Source organism: Arachis stenosperma, chromosome 3 (assembly GCF_014773155.1).
Source record: "Arachis stenosperma cultivar V10309 chromosome 3, arast.V10309.gnm1.PFL2, whole genome shotgun sequence".
NCBI lineage: Eukaryota > Viridiplantae > Streptophyta > Magnoliopsida > Fabales > Fabaceae > Arachis > Arachis stenosperma.
Genome location: NC_080379.1, coordinates 112,593,818 through 112,615,387, shown reverse-complemented (window position 1 = coordinate 112,615,387; position 21,570 = coordinate 112,593,818). Strand labels below are relative to the sequence as shown.

Genomic DNA, 21,570 nt, shown 5'->3' with positions numbered 1-21,570 from the left:
GTTTCCCTACTCTGCTCTGATTTTCTCTGCTTAACATATATAGTTGAAGCTTATGTAAATTTCGGTATGAATAGTTAGCCTGTCCCAAGTATAGGTTCATTAAGTCTATACTGAAACAGTTTAACTTTTCATATAATACCTAACCCTAGTCGCAACTCAAGGACTAACTATGTTGCCCTAGTTCGTTCACTAATCTCTGTCTGTTTTTCTGCCATTAAAACATTACAGACTTTTTCTTTGACTTTTATCTTTTCTTCAACCTTTCTCTTTTCTTTATCTTTTCCTCACTAACATGTTATTACCACTCCCTAAGTGTTTTATAAATGTAATTATGAGATTCTGCACTTAAAGTTGTCTTTCTAAAGCTTTTACAGAAAACTGCCTTTTTTGCATTATTTTATTATTTTTATTAAAATATTATTTTTAATTAAATATTATTATTTAATATTTTATTATTATTTATTATTTTATTATTAAATTTTCGAAAATTAACTTTACTTTAACCTTTAACCTTTAAAATTCACTTTTTACCTCCCGTAACTTTTAATATTTCTACTTTTACCACCCTAACTTTCAAAAATTACAAAATAACCCCTCAAACACCAAAATAATTACTTCCTTGCCCTTTTATGAATCAAAAAGGTGTTCTTCATTGTTCTTCACCACACTCAAAGTGTTCTCCGTGTTCTTCATAAATTCTTCAGATTCTTTCTCTGTTTTCACCCGTTTTTCAATCTTTTCAGCAACCGATTTTTACCAAAATTCATAATAAATTCCTAGCCACTAAAACCCCATCTTTTCTATATGATTTCAACACAAATTGACCCTCAATATAAGCTTAGGGTTTCGTTTTTCCAGCTGCCCAAGAACATGAACTTTAAAGCTTAAATTTCATCAAATTTCATCAGAATTTCACCAAATTTTCACCAAGAATCAATCATATATGCAACCAATTTTTAGCACAGCCAAATAATACAACATTCACACATCTCAAACACAAATAATCAAGATTAATTTCGTGACACCCTACCTTGATTTGCTGCCTCAAATCCGGTTACTCTTTCAGGTGGTCCTTAAGCACTTTTTCTTCCTAAATCACATCAAGAACAACTTTAAATCCAAAAATCCTCAACTAACCAAATATCACTCAGCATGTTAGGAAGTGATTTCTAACCTTAGACTTTCTGGAAAGTCACGTTTCTTGGCCCTCAAGTCAAGTTAAGCATGATTCCTAAGGAAGAACATCAAGAAAACACATGTTTTGCATGGTTTTCCTTGAAAACCGAATTGAAAGGGGAAAGGAACAGCCATCTCACCTTATTTCCAGCCTTGATAAGTCACATGGTTATGTAGAGGAAGAAGAGAGGATCATTTGGTGAAATTGGAGTTTTGATTTGAGTTTTAGTTCAGAAGAAATCAAGCTTTGAAGATTTATGAACCAAGAACTTTCTCTCCTTTTTCTCTTGGTGATTTTCGGCCACAATGAGCAAATGAGGCAGCCTTGGGGGTTTTGGGGGTGTAGGGTGAGTTGTGATTGGTTGGCTTGGAGGTGGATTAAAATAATATTAAAATATCTCAGGTGTATAACTACTAAAACTAGATGTATCGGAACACTTGTAAAAACATCTCTAAAAATTATTTTCTGAGCTACTAGCATAAATGACACTAGTAACATATTTATTATGAGAATAGAACATGTATGATGAGGCCTTAGCATTGCTAAAGTCATCAGAGAGTGCTGGTGCTAAGCTGCACCAGTAAACTGTGAACCCGGTTAAACCGATTTTCTGTTTTTAACTAAAACTGACCAGGTAACCTTATAATATCATTCAAGAAGCTTCTAATACTCATATAATGATGATATTACCCTATTATCTCTCTTCTCTCATGAATCGAGTCCGGTTTGTCAAACTGAGACTATTTACGAAAAACCGGATCAAAACTCCTAATCGATACGGTTCAAAAACTATGTTCTTCGTGACCGCGTTATCGAGCTTGCCTTGGAAAAGGTTCTAGCTTAAAGATGACATAATGACAATGAGGATTGAGATACTTGATGATATATCAAAGGTTCTCCTTTTACCGATCCTCCGGAGTTCTCCGTATCTTTAGAAAAGATCTCACGTACTCGAAAATTAGGGTTGTTACAGTCATCTCTGCACCAAACTGGACATTACCATTTGAATTGATGTGTGACGCCAGTGATCATGCCATTGGTGCAGTATTGGGACAGAGGCATGACAAGCTCATGCACGTCATTTACTATGCTAGCCGTGTTTTAAATGACGCACAGAAGAACTACACAACCACAGAAAAAGAATTACTTGCAGTGGTTTACGCCATTGACAAGTTTAGATCCTATTTAGTAGGATCAAAAGTGATTGTGTACACTGATCATGCTGCTCTTAAATATCTACTCACAAAGCAGGATTCAAAACCCAGACTTATAAGATGGGTGTTGCTTCTGTAAGAGTTTGATATAGAAATAAGAGACAGAAAAGGGACAGAGAATCAGGTAGCAGACCACCTGTCCCGAATAGAACCAGTAGAAGGGGCGTCCCTCCCTCTTACTGAGATCTCTGAAAACTTTCCTGATGAGCAACTATTTGCCATCCAGGAAGTGCCATGGTTTGCAGACATTGCAAATTACAAGGCAGTGAGGTTCATACCCAAAGAGTACAGTAGGCAGCAATCAAAGAAATTGATCACAGATGCAAAGTACTATCTTTGGGATGAACCATATCTCTTCAAGAGATGTGCAGACGGAGTAATCCGTAGATGTGTGCCTAAGGAAGAAGCGCAGAAGATCCTATGTCACTGCCATGGATCACAGTATAGAGGACATTTTGGAAGTGAGCGAACAGCCACAAGAGTCCTCCAATGTGGCTTCTACTGGCCTACTCTCTATAAAGATTCCCGAATGTTTGTACTTAATTGTGACAGTTGCCAAAGATCTGGCAATCTGCCTCACAGTTATGCCATGCCTCAACAAGGGATCTTGGAGATTGAGTTGTTTGATGTATGGGGCATTGACTTCATGGGACCTTTCCCACCATCATACTCAAACACTTATATTCTGGTGGCAGTGGATTATGTATCCAAATGGGTGGAGGCTATTGCAACACCCACTAATGACACTAAAACAGTGTTAAAATTCCTCCAGAAACACATCTTCAGCAGATTTGGTACCCCTAGAGTATTAATCAGTGATGGGGGCACTCATTTTTGTAATAAACAGCTTTACTCTGCTTTGGTTCGTTATGGAGTTAGCCACAGGGTGGCCACTCCATATCATCCACAGACTAATGGGCAAGCTGAAGTCTCAAATAGAGAACTCAAAAGAATCCTGGAACGGACTGTAATTAACCGTAGAAGGGATTGGGCAAGGAGCTTGGATGATGCTCTGTGGGCATACAGAACAGCATTCAATACCCCTATAGGGACCTCTCCATACCAGCTTGTGTATGGAAAGGCATGTCACTTGCCAGTGGAACTGGAACACAAGGCCTACTGGGCAACCAGATTCCTAAACCTTGATGCCAAGTTAGCTGGAGAAAAACGATTGCTCCAGTTAAATGAGCTAGAGGAATTTAGACTCAATGCTTTCGAGAATGCAAAAATATACAAAGAGAAAGCGAAAAGATGGCATGATAAGAAATTGTCATCCAGAGTCTTTGAGCCGGGGCAGAAAGTTCTGCTATTTAATTCTAGGCTCAAATTATTCCCTGGGAAATTAAAATCCCGGTGGAGAGGTCCATATGTAATTAAAAGTGTATCACCATATGGATACGTAGAGCTTCAGGATAATGACTCTAACAAAAAGTTCATTGTTAATGGACAGAGAATTAAACATTATCTTGAAAGTAACTTCGAGCAAGAATGCTCAAAACTGAGACTTGATTAGAGCTTAGTGGTAGTCCAGCTAAAGACAATAAAGAAGCGCTTGCTCGGAGGCAACCCAGCCATTTACAAAGTTTATTTACTAATTAAATAAATTTCCTTTTTTTACAGGTATGTGTCCAAGTATCTTCAAAGGGTAAAAATAGCAATTGATTGAATTCACAGAGTTACAGGGAAATTTGGAAGCTCACTGGCGTGAAAAAGCCAGTAAGAAATATTTTGGGCGTTGAACGCCCAAAAGAAGCACCCACTGGGCGTTCAACGCCAGTAAGGGTAGCCATCTGGGCGTTAAACGCCAGAAAGGAGCATCTTCTGGGCGTTGAACGCCAGAAAGAAGCACCTTCTGGGCGTTTAACGCCCGATTGACAGCGTCCTGGGCGTTCAGAAAAACGCCCAGTGACAAAGGACTTCCTGGCGTTCAACGCCAGAAAGAAGCATCAGCTGGGCGTTGAACGCCCAGGAGAAGCAACAATTGGGCGTTAAACGCCCAAAACATGCACTAGTTGGGCGTTTAACGCCAGGATGGTGGGGAGGAGGTAAAATTCGTTTTTCTTCACAAATTTTATAATTTTTATGTTTCAATTCATGATTTCTTGCATAAACATGTTTCAAAATATCATCCTTCAATTCCAAAAATTTTAATCCTAATTTCTAAAAACACTAATTTCTAAAATCCCTTTTTCAAAAATATCAAATGTATCTTAATTCATAAACACAAATCTTTTTCCAATCCAATTCTTTTTCAAATCTTTTTAATTTCTTCTCATATCTTTCTCAACTCATCTTATCTTTTTTTCGAAACTGTCTCTCCTTCTATTCCTCTCCTTTCCTTTCTTTTGCTTGAGGACAAGCAAACCTCTAAGTTTGGTGTGATTTGCCATGATCACTGAGCTAAAACTCATTAAGATCATGGCACCTAAGGGAACAGGAAGAGCAAGGATGTGAACTTAAGGGAGCTGAAGCGTCAGAAATTAATTCTTGAAGGCACCCCACAGACTAGAGGAACATCCACTTCCCAAAATACAGGTTGTTAAGTTCTAATTCTAGCTTTAACTCTGTGATAGTATTATTATAGGATTTTACCTTAGAAGTTATATAGGAGTAGTAGTAATTAGCATATCTATTTTGGTTTTATTTCCAATTAAGTTATAATTTATTTTTCTCATCATCATCAAACATGAATAAAATAGTAAATTTGTAGAATAAAGAGGCAATTTAATTTTTTCGAGTTCTTAATAAGGAAAATTCTAATTATTTATATGTGGTGGCAATACTTTTTGTCTTCTGAATGAATGCTTGAACAGTGCATAATTTTGATATTGAATTTTATGAATGTTAAAATTGTTGGCTCTTGAAAGAATGATGAACAAGAGAAATGTTATTGATGATCTGAAAAATCATGAAATTGATTCTTGAAGCAAGAAAAAGCAGTGAAAAAAAAAATTCTTGCGAAAAAAAAAAGAGAGAAAGAAAAAACAAGCAGAAAAAGCCAATAGCCCTTAAAACCAAAAGGCAAGGGTAAAAAGGATCCAAGGCTTTGAGCATTAATGGATAGGAGGGCCCAAGGAAATAAATCCGGGTCTAAGCGGCTAAATCAAGCTGTCCCTAACCATGTGCTTGTGTCATGCAGGTCCAAGTGAAAAGCTTGAGACTGAGTGGTTAAAGTCGTGATCCAAAGCAAAAAGAGTGTGCTTAAGAGCTCTGGACACCTCTAATTGGGGACTCTAGCAAAGCTGAGTCACAATCTGAAAAGGTTCACCCAATTATGTGTCTGTGGCATTTATGTATCTGGTGGTAATACTGGAAAACAAAGTGCTTAGGGCCACGGCCAAGACTCATGAAGTAACTGTGTTCAAGAATCAACATACTAAACTAGAAGAATCAATAATACTATCTAAATTCTGAGTTCCTATGGATGCCAATCATTCTGAATTTCAAAGGATAAAGTGAGATGCCAAAACTGTTCAGAAGCAAAAAGCTACTAGTCCCGCTCATCTAATTAGAATCTGAGCTTCACTTGAAACTCTGAGATATTATTGTTCCTTAATTTCTTTTCATCCTATTTTATTTATCCAGTTGCTTGAGGACTAGCAACAGTTTAAGTTTGGTGTTGTGATGAGCGGATATTTTATACGCTTTTTGGGGGTAATTTCATGTAGATTTTAGCATGTTTTAATTAGTTTTTAATAGAATATTATTAGTTTTTAGGCAAAAATCATATTTTTGGACTTTACTATGAGTTTGTGTGTTTTTCTGTGATTTCAGGTATTTTCTGGCTGAAATTGAGGGAGCTGAGCAAAAATCTGAGTTAGGCTGAAAAAGGACTGCTGATGCTGTTGGATCCTGACCTCCCTGCACTCGAAATGGATTTTCTGGAGCTACAGGAGTTCAATTGGCGTGCTCTCAACGGCGTTGGAAAGTAGACATCCAGGGCTTTCCAGCAATATATAATAGTCCATACTTTGCGCAAAGATAGACGACGTAACTTGGCGTTGAACGCCAAGTACATGCTGCTGTCTGGAGTTAAACGCCAGAAACACGTCATGATCCGGAGCTGAACGCCCAAAACACGTTATAACTTAGAGTTCAACTCCAAGAAAAGCCTCAGCTCGTGGATAGCTTTAGTCTCAGCCCCAGCACACACCAAGTGGGCCCCAGAAGTGAATTTCTGCACCAATTATCTTAGTTTATTCATATTCTGTAAACCTAGGTTACTAGTTTACTATTTAAACAACTTTTAGAGACTTATCTTGTACCTCATGACATTTTCAGATCTGAATTTTATACACTTTGACGGCATGAGTCTCTAAACTCCATTGTTGGGGGTGAGGAGCTCTGCAGCGTCTCGATGAATTAATGCAATTGTTTCTATTTCACTCAAACGTGTGTGTGTTCCGATCTAAGATATTTATTCGCGCTTAATTATGAAGGAGGTGATGATCTGTGACACTCATCACCTCCCTCAATCTATGAACGTGTGCCTGACAAACACCTCCGTTCTACATCAGACTAAATAAGCTTCTCTTAGATTCCTTAATCAGAATCTCCACGGTATAAGCTAGAATTGATGGCGGCCACTCTTGAGAATCCGGAAGGTCTAAACATTGTCTGTGGTATTCCGAGTAGGATTCAAGGATCGAATGGCTGTGACGAGCTTCAAACTCGCGATTTCTGGGCGTGATGACAAACGCAAAAGGATCAATGGATCCTATTCCAACATGATCGAGAACCAACAGCTGATTAGCCGTGCTGTGACAGAGCATCTGGACCGTTTTCACTGAGAGGATGGGAGGTAGCCACTGACAATGTTGACACCCTACATATAGCTTGCCGTAGACGGGCTTTACAAACAATTGAGTTGAATATTACATTGCAGAAATTCAGAGGACAAAGCATCTCCAAAACTCCAACATATTCCCCATTACTGCACAACAAGTAACAACTATTTATTTTATGCCCTTTTTACTTTATACGAGGCTAAAGAACTCTATTGGTATCATGACTAAGATTAATAAAATAAACATAGCTTGCTTCAAACCAATAATCTCCGTGGGATCGACCCTTACTCACGTAAGGTATTACTTGGACGACCCAGTGCACTTGCTGGTTAGTTGTACGGATTGCAAATTCGTGCACCAACGACCCAGTGCACTTGCTGGTTAGTTGTGCGAAGTTGTGACAAAGTGTGATTCACGTTTGAGAGCGCTACCAAGTTTTTGGCGTCATTGTTGATGATCACAATTTCTTGCACCAATTATGCCTATTTGACTTTCTTCTGATATTTAGGGTTGACTAAGTGGAATTAGCTCTTCATAATATGTTTGTGGTCAATGACAAGGATAGTAATCCTTGACTCTTAACCCTTGTCAAGATCCTTTTGCACTTGAATTTTTTTTCTTTGCCTCAATTGTTTTTAGTTTAATTTCCTTTGATGTTTAGTTAATTGCTTTACTTTCTTATCATTTAATTTTTCATTTATTGCTATCATAACTCTAATTTCTCATAACAAATGATACACACACCCAACTACAATTTTGTGGGATAACGATCCGAAAATAAACTCTTGGTATTTGATTTGAATTTCTGACAATTTTTCTAAATTTGACAGAGTTATTTGCTGATTTAAAATTATAATCGCAACGAATTCGAGTTTTAAACTTGTAGAGTTTTTAAAGCGATATCTAGCCTACATCATAATGCCTCCAAAGCTTGAGCTTGTGAAAGGAGTCAACTTTTTGAGCATTGGACCAACTGAACTCTTCGTCTTCTCTCATGAAATTGAAGTAGAAAAATCAGGATTAAACATCAGAGTAGAATGGCGTAGAGCCACAAAGGATATGGATAGCATCAATAGCAATGTCAGACTTTCAATATGTTTGTCAAATCTACATCCTTAATTTTGTACTTTGATCCCAAGTTTTATTTCTAACCCTTGGATCTAAATAAAAAAAAGCAACCTCCATTTTCTTCTTCTTATTCGAATTGTGATTGTTCTTCAAAGTAGTTTCACCAAGATATTGTGTGTGCACAAGAATAGTAAATCAATTTCGCCTTTTTTTTCTAAACATCCTTTACATCCTTTACATAAGGATTTAAATTCGGCTCCATTGATTTGACTTAGCCTCCAATCTTTTACTTTTCTCTCCTTTTCCTCTTTGGTGCTTAGTCAAAAAGTGAAATACTTTTTCATTTTAGCTTGAACCACTTCTAAACTTGCTTATTTGCTTGTGAAGTTTAGCAATGTTGAACAGAGAATGGATCCTCTCAATTGTTAAAAAATATTGAGAGTATAAAATGTAATCTCTAACCTTTTATTGCTCTTTGTTTCATATTTATTTTTTGTCACACTTATAAAATTAATAGTAAAAATTCACACTTTATTTCTTCAATTGTTAAAAACAATTGAGAAAATCCATTTCCATATTAGGCATAATTCAACAACAAGTCATTTTACCCAAAAATCAGCATCAATATACCTTTCTTAGATGTCTTTGTTGGGCCAAGAGAAGCAGCAATTTGTTGCTTTGTTCAATGTCTAAAATTTAGTCCAATATACTTAACACATTAATTTTTATTATGGACCTACACAATAAAACACACTTCAAATAATTTTAAACTTTTAATTTAACCAAATATAATGTATTTGTCATCACCAAAATTATTATTATTATTTACTAAACTCAACAATCACCATAGCATACCCCATATATATATACAAATAATTTTATCCTTTCTAACTCAAATTATAATATTTATTTAACTATAATTTTAATAATTTATTGCTCTTTATTTTTTTTACTATTACATATTATTTACATAATATTTTTTTTCCAATTTTTCTATATGTTTTCAATTGTGTACCCGATTATTCGAATCAATCCAATTCAAAATTAATCGATTTGAATTAGTTCCGTCTACTAACAAAAAATCTCATATCTAACTTGATTAAAATTTAATAGATTTAGTTCTCATTCTTTTTCAAATTCTATCCAACCGGACCAGCAAATAGTGGTGGTCTAAGATGAAACTAAAAAGAAATAACGATGTTTGTGATGTTAGTATATTACTCGATTGGAATGATCCTGTCATTTTAGCAACTAGTTCTAAGATTGGAGGTTTGGCCCAACTGTGATGGGCCCAGTTGTGCAAGTGCAAGTGAAGGTGCAGGGTGCACCCTCACTCACTCCAGATTCTCCCCATCTAACATCCAACCAAACCAACTAAGCCATCTCTCCGACTGTACGCATTAGATTTAGGCGGAGCTTTCTATCTGCCACCCTCCTCCTCCACATCGTTTCCATCGCCGTTCTTCTTCTCATAAAAAGCCACCCTTTGTCCCTACCCTTATATTCGCATTTTCATTAACATACTCATTCTCACAGGTAAATGCATTAATCATAATCACAATATATAATATCGACGACCATTTGCTTATCCATTCGCCTTTGTTTCTGTGTTGGTTACAGGAAATGGAGGCCACAATGGCAGCCTGCAACTCTCTTAGCTCGCCTTCTGTTCCCATCCCAGTAAGCACCCACTTCTCCATGCTTCTAAATTCCAATTACTTGAAATAAATGTGTCATTGTTTGATTACTTAGATTTAATTTCATGTTTTGCGTCCTTCTAAATCTGAATCTGATCTTGAATGGGAAACAAAAATGAAAGGGCTTGTATGCGGGAACAAGTAGAGGAATCAAGAATTCACAATGCAGTTTCTTAGGTGCAACTAAGGTGAATTTTCCCAGCCAAACAATGTCCAGAACTTGTCAACTCAATCACAAACATAAAACACGTTCTGGGGCACTCCATGCTACCTGCCAGGGTGACAAGATCCTGGTAGCTAACAGAGGCGAAATCGCAGTTCGTGTTATTCGCACTGCTCATGAATTGGGAATACCCTGTGTGGCTGTGTACTCAACCATAGACAAGGATGCACTTCATGTCAAATTGGCTGATGAATCCGTTTGCATTGGCGAAGCGCCAAGCAGCCAATCGTAAGTTTCACACAATCACATACTCACATTTTCATATGCAATCATAAATCCAATGCCTTTTCCCTTTTGTGATTATTAAGTATGCCTCTTGTTTACATATGTTTGTTTAATTTGATTTGTTAAGTTTTTTTTTTCCTGAGCAGGTACTTATTGATCCCAAATGTACTGTCTGCTGCTATTAGCCGTAGATGCACAATGTTGCATCCCGGATATGGTTTTCTTGCTGAGAATGCAGTGTTTGTTGAAATGTGTAGAGAACATGGAATCAATTTTATTGGACCTAATGTGAGTATTCTGTAGAGTTTGAGGAATTCCCCCTTTGCTCATTGTCTATTATTGCCTGGCATGATTTGAAGCTTTACATTTCTTATTGAGTTTGTAATTTTTGCATTAACTCTTCAAATTTCAGCCTGACAGTATTCGGGTTATGGGTGATAAATCAACTGCCAGAGACACAATGAAGAATGCAGGGGTTCCTACTGTTCCAGGAAGTGATGGGCTTTTACAGGTATTGTATTCCATTCAGCTGTGTAAATAGCTTCAATTACCTTTATACAGAAGATGGAGGTCAATTCACGTTATATGAACCAGTCTAATGAAAAAAAAAATCGTTACAGAGCACTGAAGAAGCTATCAGGCTAGCAAATGAGATTGGTTTCCCTGTTATGATCAAGGTATTGGTTCTGTAATATGTAGTCTTGTGCCTGTTTGAAGTAAATTCTAGCTGTTGTGGTTGGCATAAATTATTCCTTATAGGTTATTTTTCTTGTTCACTTCTCTATCCTTAACATAATTTGAATTTGAATTTTAAGGACGTGAGGTGATGATAACTAAAGAATTGAAAAAAAGAAAGCCAAAATTTCTTCTGCAGATTAGTTTAACAACTGGATGTATTTTGTGAACTGTGATAGTATGTTTTGCCATTTTTTTTCCTTTCTCAATTTCTGTCACTTTTGCTGACATTTATTGTGTTCTTTAGGCAACAGCAGGTGGCGGTGGACGTGGTATGCGACTTGCTAAAGAACCTGGAGAGTTTGTGAAGTTGTTACAGGTATTTCCACCAGAATGCAAGTTCCTGTTATGTTGTCCGTACTCTTCAAATTGACATGGTTTAGTTTCTATCTTTCTTCTTTCATGATATCTATAGGCAAAAGCTAGATGGCGTAACCTGCAACTTAAATATAACTTCAATACAGAAGGCATAATATAAATCCTATGTGCAGAATTTCGGACGAGAAAAGAAGCTGAACGAGATAAGAAATTGGCAGATAAAAAAAAGAAGCTGAAGGAGATAAGAAATGGGTGCACCTGGCATATTATTTCCTTTTTAGTATAGGATTTATCTATCTTGTGCCCTAAGGGAACATGTTAAGATTACAAATTGAGAAAGTTTTTATTAGAAATATAAAAAATTTAAGTTTCCAATGCATTTGTTTTGCATTTATTAAATGAAAAAATTTAAAACCTTCCACTAATGGTAAGCTTATCATGTGTCCTTAGGGCACATATTAGGTAAACCCTTTAGTGTATTATTTTCTAACAAAATAATGAATTATGAGTTGATTGGGGCCAATGAGTAGAACAAGATCTCCTGGAGCTTATCCAATAATTATTATGCCATGAAAGCAGAGTAGGTAGGTTTTAGGGCCGGACCAATAGTGTATTGTGATGGAATGGAGTTATGGAGATGATGTTATTTTTCTTGTCAAGAATTCTAGATTTAGTATCTTAGTTATATGCTTTTTTGATGATTTGGCATCAAATTCATTTCTTTTTTACAGCAAGCTAAGAGTGAGGCTGCTGCCGCCTTTGGTAATGATGGAGTTTATTTGGAGAAGTACATTCAAAATCCTAGGCACATTGAGTTCCAGGTAATGTTATCTCTTTTTCCTGTTGGAGTCTACAGTTTGATTTAATCCTTGGGATTAGGAGAAAGGGATTTTATTTATGAAGAATGTGGATTGGGCAGGCATTCAAGTAGGAACTGGGATTATTAAATGCAATTGAATTACTTTGCAGCTTAGAACACTAGTTTGCATTTATAAAAAGAAATATTTTTTTACATATTTTTCCAAATTTTCAATTTCTGAATCCACTTTAGAGTTTACTCATCTTGTTCCTGACTAATTCATCTATCCATATGCTTCATCGCTTTACAGGTTCTTGCAGATAAATATGGTAATGTTGTTCACTTTGGAGAACGTGATTGCAGCATCCAGGTCTTATGACCTAACTTCTCTTATTTCTTTCTGTTTCTTCCTTTATCTATGTGTAGATTGTCAAATGATTTTTTTTCTTTCGTTTCTAATGACACTCATCAGAGGTCGGAATATATTAACATTTTAAAATACAAAATGTATTCAGTAAACCTGTTGTTATTCCTGACCTAGGTGACTCCAAGGCCTTAAAATTATATAATAAACTATAAACTATTATCATACATATGAAATGTGTGTTTCTGCCTAGAGTAACATTCTCTTGTTTACCACTCACAAGAGTGTAGTTTACTGAACTTTGAATAATGTTATGTGCTGTGATTCAAGTAATTGTCAATCCCATTAGTTATTTTAGAGTTTCTTATCCTATTTTACCCACTAGTGTTTCTGGATAAAAAATAGCAGAGATACGTATTTGATAAATACAAAAATCCTGAAACTTATATCACTTGGCACTGTAAATTCTATTTGACAAGTTCTTTGCAAGACTAAAAGATTGAAAAAATTTTGATTACATAGCTTCCCCCTGTAATCCCATTTCAAATCATTCTACCTGAAGTAATTAAATCGGTTGAATATGACTTCTCTTACAGAGGCGTAATCAGAAACTGTTGGAAGAAGCACCATCTCCTGCTTTGACCCCAGAGCTGCGGAAGGCAATGGGAGATGCAGCAGTTGCAGCAGCTGCATCTATCGGTTACATAGGTGTTGGAACAGTTGAATTCCTCTTGGATGAAAGGGGCTCCTTTTACTTCATGGAGATGAATACTCGTATCCAGGTTGAAACTGATTTCTAATCTACTTGTCTAATATGAAATTAATTTCTAATATATTATGCTCTTATTATATGAGGAGTTCTGCTGAATACTTTTGATTAGTCTCTCGTCTCTTTTTTCTTGATTGTGGGTTGGTTGGGATCAGGTTGAACATCCAGTGACAGAAATGATATCTTCTGTTGATTTGATTGAAGAGCAAATTCGTGTGGCTATGGGAGCGAAGCTTCGTTACAAACAGGTACTGAAGGAGATATCTTACCTTTTGGTTTATTAGAATTAGGCTCTTAAATCTTAAATTCAAGCTTTTCCTACAGGAGGATATTATTCTGAGAGGACATTCTATTGAATGCCGTATCAATGCAGAAGATGCTTTTAAGGGATTTAGACCAGGGCCAGGTATCTTGATTTACCATCATGTATCAGAAGATGCATTTACATTCTAATACCAGCTTCCCCATCTGTGATATTAGTTTGAAACATAATCTTGCATCTGTGATCAATTAGTGCCTCTGTTAGGTCTTTATCAATACTAAGGAACTTTCCCTACAAACAACAGGTAGAATTACAGCATACTTACCATCAGGAGGCCCATTTGTCAGAATGGATAGTCATGTTTATCCTGATTATGTAGTTCCTCCAAGCTATGACTCCCTTCTTGGAAAGGTGTGATCTCTTTCGCGCTGCATTATCATTATTATTACAACTCCGCTACGTTACCACAGCATTTCTGCCAACATCTGCCAACTCTTATTTATAATTATGTTTAATGGAAGTGTCTTTGTAGATATGTCTAATAAAAATATCTTTTTTATAGCTGTATTTAATAGAAGTGTCTTTATAGATATATTTTTTGGATGTATCTCTTTATATATGTGTTTAAAATATAATAACTAATCATTGTTGGCAATAAGTTGGCAGATAATATATTGGTACCCTATACTTTTCCTTATTATTATTATTGGAACATATCTCTCTTCTGTTGTTTCTTTATCATACTCATTTGAGTTATTTACTACATAGTTTTTGTCTTCATGGTCCATATGAACCTGGACTGCACGTAATCTGTCCATATAGAATTATCTGAGTTGTTCAATAATATCTATATTGATATTATACATTTATTGATCATAATCTTTTCCTTTTATATTTATATTTCAATTCTTTTTAAAGTTGTTTGTCTCCTAGATGCTCCCCTTTAGGTTTAAGTAATGACTGGTTTGAATTTTGATGTAGTTAATACTTAATTAATATTCAAGTGGGAAGGAGATGGTTTAGTATAGTTTGCAGTTGAATAGTTGATAGTCTTTTTTTAAATAAGTTGCCCAGCCCTAACCCTTCGAACATAAAGTTATTATTGTTCCTGTCGTGTGCTGTGGTGATTAGGATTTGGATAAACCCAACTACATATCTACGGCTTGTTTCATTTGAAACCCTAATGTAGTCTTGATTTTGTGATCATTTTGTAGTTGATTGTGTGGGCTCCAACAAGAGAAAAAGCAATTGAACGCATGAAAAGGGCACTTGATGACACCATCATCACAGGTAAAATAATCTGATCTTTTTACTGATTATTCTATAAGAAACAAAAATAGAAAACCTGGAAGAGGAAAAGAGAGAGAGAGGGGAGTTTGCTTAAATCCTTCGCTTCCAGTGATCTAACTATATAACTATTTTTTCGGTTACAGGTGTGCCTACAACAATTGAATATCATAAACTCATCCTTGACATAGAGGTGGGGCACCTTTTATGCACTTCTGTTAACAAATAACCTTTAACCATATTTACCGGTGATCTCAAGAACTCAAGTTAAATACTATCTTTGTTATGTTGCAGGATTTCAGAAATGGCAAGGTTGACACTGCTTTCATTCCAAAGCATGAAGAGGAGTTGACCATGGTATGAATCTAATGTACCCTGACAATATTTAATTATTTATGCCCCTACCATTGGGTTGAAGAAATACTCTTGAACTTGCCTTCAATACCATACCTGTGATCCTTAATAATTTGATTTCTAACTTATTTGAGGTCTTCTACTAATGCAGCCACCTCAGAAGATGGTACCTGCTATTAACAAGGCAAAAGAATTTGTTGGAGCAACTGTATGATGGATATAACTCCCTGATGCCACCCCTTTTAAGAATACGTTTTTGAAAGCCTATGCAGTGCTAGTCCTTCGTTCTTGTGGACGTTTCGGTGAAATTTTGATAATCAGTCTGGCGTAGTTCCTTTTGTTCACATTAATTTATTGTAAAATTCATCTTTTCGTGTTTTATTATATCCCAAATTTTTATTAGTGCAAGGAATCGGAGTACCTCGTAATAATTCAAAATCATAGTTGTCCTTTTAGCCTTAGATAATCTTTGTCCCCAACCTTGTTTGTAATTCTTGTATTAAGAACTCCGCTGTAGTCCTATCCTATTGTAAACTTCAAAGTTAGGAGGGTTTGTTGCATGAATCAGTCTACACTTTTTTTTGTGCTTTCCACCCGCTACTGTCGAGTCTTATAAATTCCGTTGATTGTATTATCTTCTAAATTATTACATGTGTAATCACTTTTTTCTTAACTGCAATTCATACCATTTAAATTTCATCAAACAAGTAAGCTCTTAAATTCTTATTGCATTACTATTAACAATTTTGTTCAATCTCAGATAAAGTTCTCACGTAATATATATTTAAATTTAATATTATATTATATTATAAAAAGTGTAATTTTTTGCATAAATATCAGTAGACATGGGAATGTTGGAAGATCAGTTTATGCATTTCTACTTCCTATTGTTATTGATTTTATCGAAATAGTTCAAGATATTTCGTGCTATTATTGTTTGTCATTTGAAAATGATTTTACATGTACTTTTTAGATAATGGGACAGACAATTTTTTACCCACACATCAAATGAGAATTGTTACACACTGTAATTTATCAGGTACCACTATTCCCCCTTATTTTTATTATATTTAATAGACAATTTTTAAATATATATTCTTTCTGTGTCTCGTACTAGTTCTATTACAGTTCCTAATGAAATTGGTATATTCACATTGAAAACTAACGTTCTTCGTTTGTACGGTTTTGAGTGCTATTCTAAGAGGCAAAATAAACTAGAACTTGAGTTAGAACTGGGTCTGTTGTTGTTAACGTTTAACTAGTGAAAGGTAACAGACTTATGTCTGAGTTGGTTAAGTGGGAGAATCTGTTATTGATCATCATCATCATCAAAGAGTTAGTTACATGAGTCTATATATAGTTGCTGTCAATAACAGAAATATGCCAGAGTCAGCATAACTAACATAATAGCTTCTAATTTCTACAAGCTTTTATACACTTCTACATCTCTATTGTTAACGGGAAATTTCTTTGGTAAAGAATAAAGTTGATTGAAGAATGATTATTGTAACTAATCTTTTAAGGGAAGTGTGCATTTTACATGATATCTTTATTTTTTGAAAAAACAATAATCTTCACTCTTCCTTAAAAGGCATTCTTCATCATAGCATTACCTTGTTCAAATGGTTCAGATTATCAACTAGACCAGCTTTAAAAGCGCATGCCAAGTGTAACTTCCGCCTCAAGCCCGGAACTTTCAATTTTCTCGATTGAGGGCGTGCTTGAGAGGCTACTTTCAGAGATTTCAGAGAACGATTGAGTTTCACTGGTGTCCTACAAGAGATATATGTAACGTGATGAGATGAGATGAGTGTAATAATGTCTTATTATTAACGGAAAAAAGCTATGATGAATATGAGAGACTGACTTGAAATAAGGAAGTTGTTGTAGAGCGAGAAGCGGATCCTGCGCCAACACCAAACATCATCATAGGCGTGTTTTCTTCAGCAAACTGTCTGAGCTTGTTTAACTCAGGCAATACAACTTTTGCAAGATCAGGTCTATCTTTTCTTTTCATCTCTGCACATTTGAGGCCAATCTTTGCAAAATGCAAGGCATGTTGAATTGGCCAATCCTCAACAGCAGGGTCAAGCATTTCAGCAAAAGTGCCTCTCTGAATGGCTTTCGCAACCTGATGAGTCAAACCCATTGGTGACCTTGCAGTTATGATCTGAAGAAGCATGACTCCCAGTGAGTAAATATCAGACTTGACTCCAAGCATCCCTGTTTGCTGGTACTCGGGATCAATGTAGCAGAAAGTTCCTGCAGTTGATGTGAGTCTATATTGTGTGACAACGTCTGAAACCGAAGGAGGGACAAGCCTTGCTAACCCGACGTCACCAATCTTGCTCACCAGGTTGCGATCAAGCAAAATGTTTCCAGGTTTCAAGTCACGGTGCACCAGTGGCTCCGGCTTTGTCTGGTGGAGGAAAAGAAGGGCAGTTGCAATCTCTGCAGCAATTCGGAATCTTAACTGCCATGGGAGCACTGGTGCATTGCCTCTGTGGAACAGGCAATCGTCTAAGCTTCCATTAGCCATGTACTCGTACACTAGGCATCCAATCTCCGGACACGCTCCCAGCAGGAGAACCATGTGTGGATGCCTTATGCAGCTTAGCACCTCAATCTCTTGGTGAAACTGTGACCATCCTTGAGATGCATTTGTCTTAAGTACTTTGATTGCAACTAGTGTGTGATCTAGTTCACACTTATACACTGGCCCATAACCTCCTTCACCCACCTTGAGAGCGTTGGAGAAGCCTTTTGTCGCTGCTTCAATTTCCTCAACCGTGTATCTTCTATACCTCGCAGAACCCCCGTATAACAAACCCTCTCCCGACTGCTTTAGCTCCGCTTCTGCTCTCATTCTCATCCCACAATTCATTTTTTTCTTAGCCTCCAACTCTGCTATTTTTCTAGATACTTCCGCTGCATTCGAGGCTGCTCTACACTTTTCTTTCTCCTTAGTAGCTAATTCCAACTCTGCTTTTTCAGCAGTTTGCTCCCCGTGAAACTTCTTCCATTCTCGCATTTTCAAATTACGAAGCTCCAATGCCTGTTGGCGAATGTTGTCAATCAACTAGTTAGTTAGTTAGTTCTATATGTACTTTTGTAGATTGCATTTTTTTAACTAATAAGGTACCTTTTGCTTTGCTACCAAAGCCTCCCTGCATGCTGTGCTATACACATCCATTGACTGCTCAAGTTCTAGCTTAAGTCTTCTCATTTCAGTCTCCACTTCATCCTGTAATTCGAAATCAGAATGTTAAAACACGTAAGGTTCAAGGTGCAAGGTTCAAGGTTCAAGAATTCAAGAATATGACCAAAATAGCTAGGCTTGATGATGCTCCACTGTCCTGTGAATTAAAAGAGTATCCGTCGCTAAAATTAGCTGTCTCTTGTGAAGTGAAAGCGCAGTCGAGAAGGTTAACTCCAAAGTCGGATCCCAAAGAAAGACGAGGGGGAGCTCCATCGTCCACACTTTCGTCATACAATAAAGAGAACAACTTATCAACCCCTGGCTTTCCATTCACGAATGAGATATCGCATTGAGTCATCGAAGGTTCATATGGTTTGGGCTCTGGTCTACCAAGTTTGCTGAACAAGTTAACTAAGTTAGACCACTATTCCTCTCTTATTAATAAGTCTTAATAAGTCTTGAATCTTGATAGTTACTTACTTGATTGGGCTTGAGAAGTCCTCCAAGGACTGCCGTCCATGGTATCCAGGTTTCTCCAGTGGTCGTGGAGGGTGGTTGCGTGTCAGCCGCGAATCGAATCTTTCAGCACTGAAGAACTGAGACTCAGAGTAAGACTCAGATGGAGACGGAGACTGAGTAGAGTGCAGCGGCAATATGCTGTTACGGGGTCTAACAGTTAATTGAGCAGTTGCATATCTCACAGTTGAGATTTTTCCTTTGTTAATAACGTACACAGTGCAGAATGGTGGTGCCCCTTTCGATACTTGGTTTGGAACCTCCGCACCCCTGATTTTTCTGTCATATATATGCAGCAAATTCAACCATCAAAACATACCTCATGCTATCTACCTTTTTGCTATTAATAATAGAGTTTTATTTTATTTTATACAATTCTCCAATTATATTTATCTTTTTAAATGACTATTCACGTTATTAACTTAAAAAGTTATTTTTTAAATGACCATCACTTATAAAATTACTTTAAATTTACAATGCATCCAAAATTAAACTTTCAATAATATATCGAGTTATTTTATAGTTGGATTAAGTATTAGTATTCCTATTATCTGTTAAGTAAATGTTTGGGTTAGTGAGCTGGGGAACGAAGAATAATCAAATGTATACTTGAGAAAGCTGCTCTTTGATGATCCAAGTACTAAAAGTTCAATGGAATAGGATGTAATGCTATTTATTATCGCCTTAGGTATATCCGTGTCTTCCAGCAAGATTTCTTTGCATTGTATCTGTAGCCAATAATACAAGACAAAATTAATAATCAGCGAAAAAGAAAATGAAACGAGCATACAGATTATTCTTGAAAAATGGAAAAAAGAACAATAAACATCGATGGAACTAACATTTTTTCTATTGCAGAAGACACGAAATGAGCCGAAAAGCTCTTTGGTTTCATTCTCCATTTGTTGCCTGTATGCTCTTCCCAGATCATCGTCGCCATTAACGGGTAAAAGGTTTCCGTCTGCATGCACTCATAGAAATCATTAACGTGTGCATGCATGCTTGCTATAAAGAAATTGACAATGCAAGCTGTGAATGAAGTAATAACAAAGATATCACATGACATCAATTATCCAAACAATAACGCAGACACATAATAGCATATATATTATTATTACATGGTGAGCGAATGGAAGATGCTTGTTGTCTAACATGGATAAGTACGAGAACTTGGTCTTTTGGAAGAAGATTATCAACTGTCCATTTTGCTGCATCCTGGCTTGTTTTGTTGTTCTCAATCGCCACCGCCACCACCCGCCCTGCTGCTCCGATCTTCTCTGCTAACAACGACCTTGACATATTAACTTTTCTTTTTCTTTTCCTTCCTTTTCTTTCTGTAGCTTCGATTATATATCTCCTTACAAGATTATATTTCCTTTTATTAGATGATATTTTGTTACGTGCTTCCAAAATTAGTAAACATAGCGCACTGTGTTCCATCTAGTAGTTAAGTGTTTTACGCGTAAGCTGACCATATTCCATCATTTCTTCAACTTTATTCGTTCTGTTCTTATCTCTTTTTTATACTTGTACTGTTCAGTTTGTTATTGTATATGTGGCCTCAGTTCTTTCTTAAGTGGTGACGTTGTACGACAGCTGCACTAATTTTAACTCATTAATGCATGGTAGATCCAATATGAATTTCGATCCATGGTCAAAGTTTGTTGGATAAATTTTTATGTTTAATTATATAATTTTTAAGAAGTGGATATTGGTCTTCCAATTTTGACACCTTTATTCTCTGTTAAAAATATTTTTACATAATTACTTAAAAAGATTCCTGTAAAAATCAATGAAAGATTTTTTTCAATAATAAAATAAACAAAATCCATATTTCCTCAAACATGATTTTTGGACTTTAATTCTTAAAATACATTTTTTTTGTATTTAAACAAATTCGCTGTAACCGACAAACTCTATAAAAATTGACAAGTTTACCTAATTCCTTTGCCTAACGCCCGACGAACTCCCTTTAAGTTTTTTTAATTTTGCGTTTTTAATTCATTATCATCATTTCCAAATAGTATATAGATCTACAAACAGTATATAGGAATACATAAAAATACACGGACAACGAGCATGGCTTCTTCAAGAATTTTTTTAATTATAAATTAAAAAAAACATATTTAACAATAGCATGTCTTCTTCAAAGATTTTTGTAGATCTATATATTATTTGGAGATAATGATAATGAATTAAAAACGCAGAATTCAACAAACTTAAAAAGAAGTTCGTTGGGGTTAGACAAACTCTAAAATTTAGAGTTTCGCTCGAATCAGGCGAACTTGCCAAATTTTATAGAGTTCGCCGAGATCTGACGAACTTATTTAAATGCAAAAAAAATCTTATTTTAAGAATTAAAGTCCAAAAATGATATTTGAGGAAATATAAATTTTTTTTATTTTATTATTGAACAAAATCCAATCAATGAAAGTAGAATAGATATTATTATTTGTTAATATATGAAAGGGCGAACGGCAATATTCGTTCTCTAGTATAACTTTTATTTTATTTCTTTAAGTAAATTCTATGATTAATATACTCTCTATGCATTATTGTTGTAGTAATAACTAATA

General features: G+C 35.9%; 2 protein-coding genes across 3 annotated transcripts; one reads left to right on the top strand and one right to left on the bottom strand.

Annotated features, from left to right (window-relative positions):
- The first annotated feature begins 9,595 nt into the window (after positions 1-9,595).
- LOC130966032 (biotin carboxylase 2, chloroplastic) lies at positions 9,596-15,956 on the top strand. Of its 2 annotated transcripts, XM_057890787.1 has the most exons (17): positions 9,596-9,782; positions 9,867-9,926; positions 10,066-10,394; positions 10,538-10,679; positions 10,804-10,902; positions 11,012-11,068; positions 11,374-11,445; positions 12,176-12,265; positions 12,554-12,613; positions 13,204-13,389; positions 13,532-13,624; positions 13,701-13,782; positions 13,943-14,049; positions 14,853-14,928; positions 15,072-15,118; positions 15,220-15,282; positions 15,431-15,956. In XM_057890787.1, exons 2-17 carry the CDS (start codon positions 9,870-9,872, stop codon positions 15,491-15,493), a joined length of 1,623 nt encoding a protein of 540 aa, XP_057746770.1. In that variant the 5' UTR covers positions 9,596-9,782; positions 9,867-9,869; the 3' UTR covers positions 15,494-15,956. The 2 variants fall into 2 exon arrangements, with proteins under 2 accessions (XP_057746770.1, XP_057746769.1); XM_057890786.1 differs by lacking the exon at positions 9,596-9,782 and having other exon boundaries at positions 9,797-9,926; positions 15,431-15,955.
- A 973-nt stretch (positions 15,957-16,929) lies between these two features.
- LOC130966598 (U-box domain-containing protein 35-like) lies at positions 16,930-20,293 on the bottom strand. Its single transcript, XM_057891412.1, has 8 exons — positions 20,113-20,293; positions 19,837-19,955; positions 19,604-19,722; positions 18,959-19,273; positions 18,603-18,876; positions 18,422-18,523; positions 17,147-18,334; positions 16,930-17,052 (listed from the first exon to the last, which is right to left on the bottom strand). The coding sequence occupies exons 1-8, from the start codon at positions 20,291-20,293 to the stop codon at positions 16,930-16,932; spliced, it is 2,421 nt and encodes an 806-aa protein (XP_057747395.1).
- Positions 20,294-21,570: the final 1,277 nt, after the last annotated feature.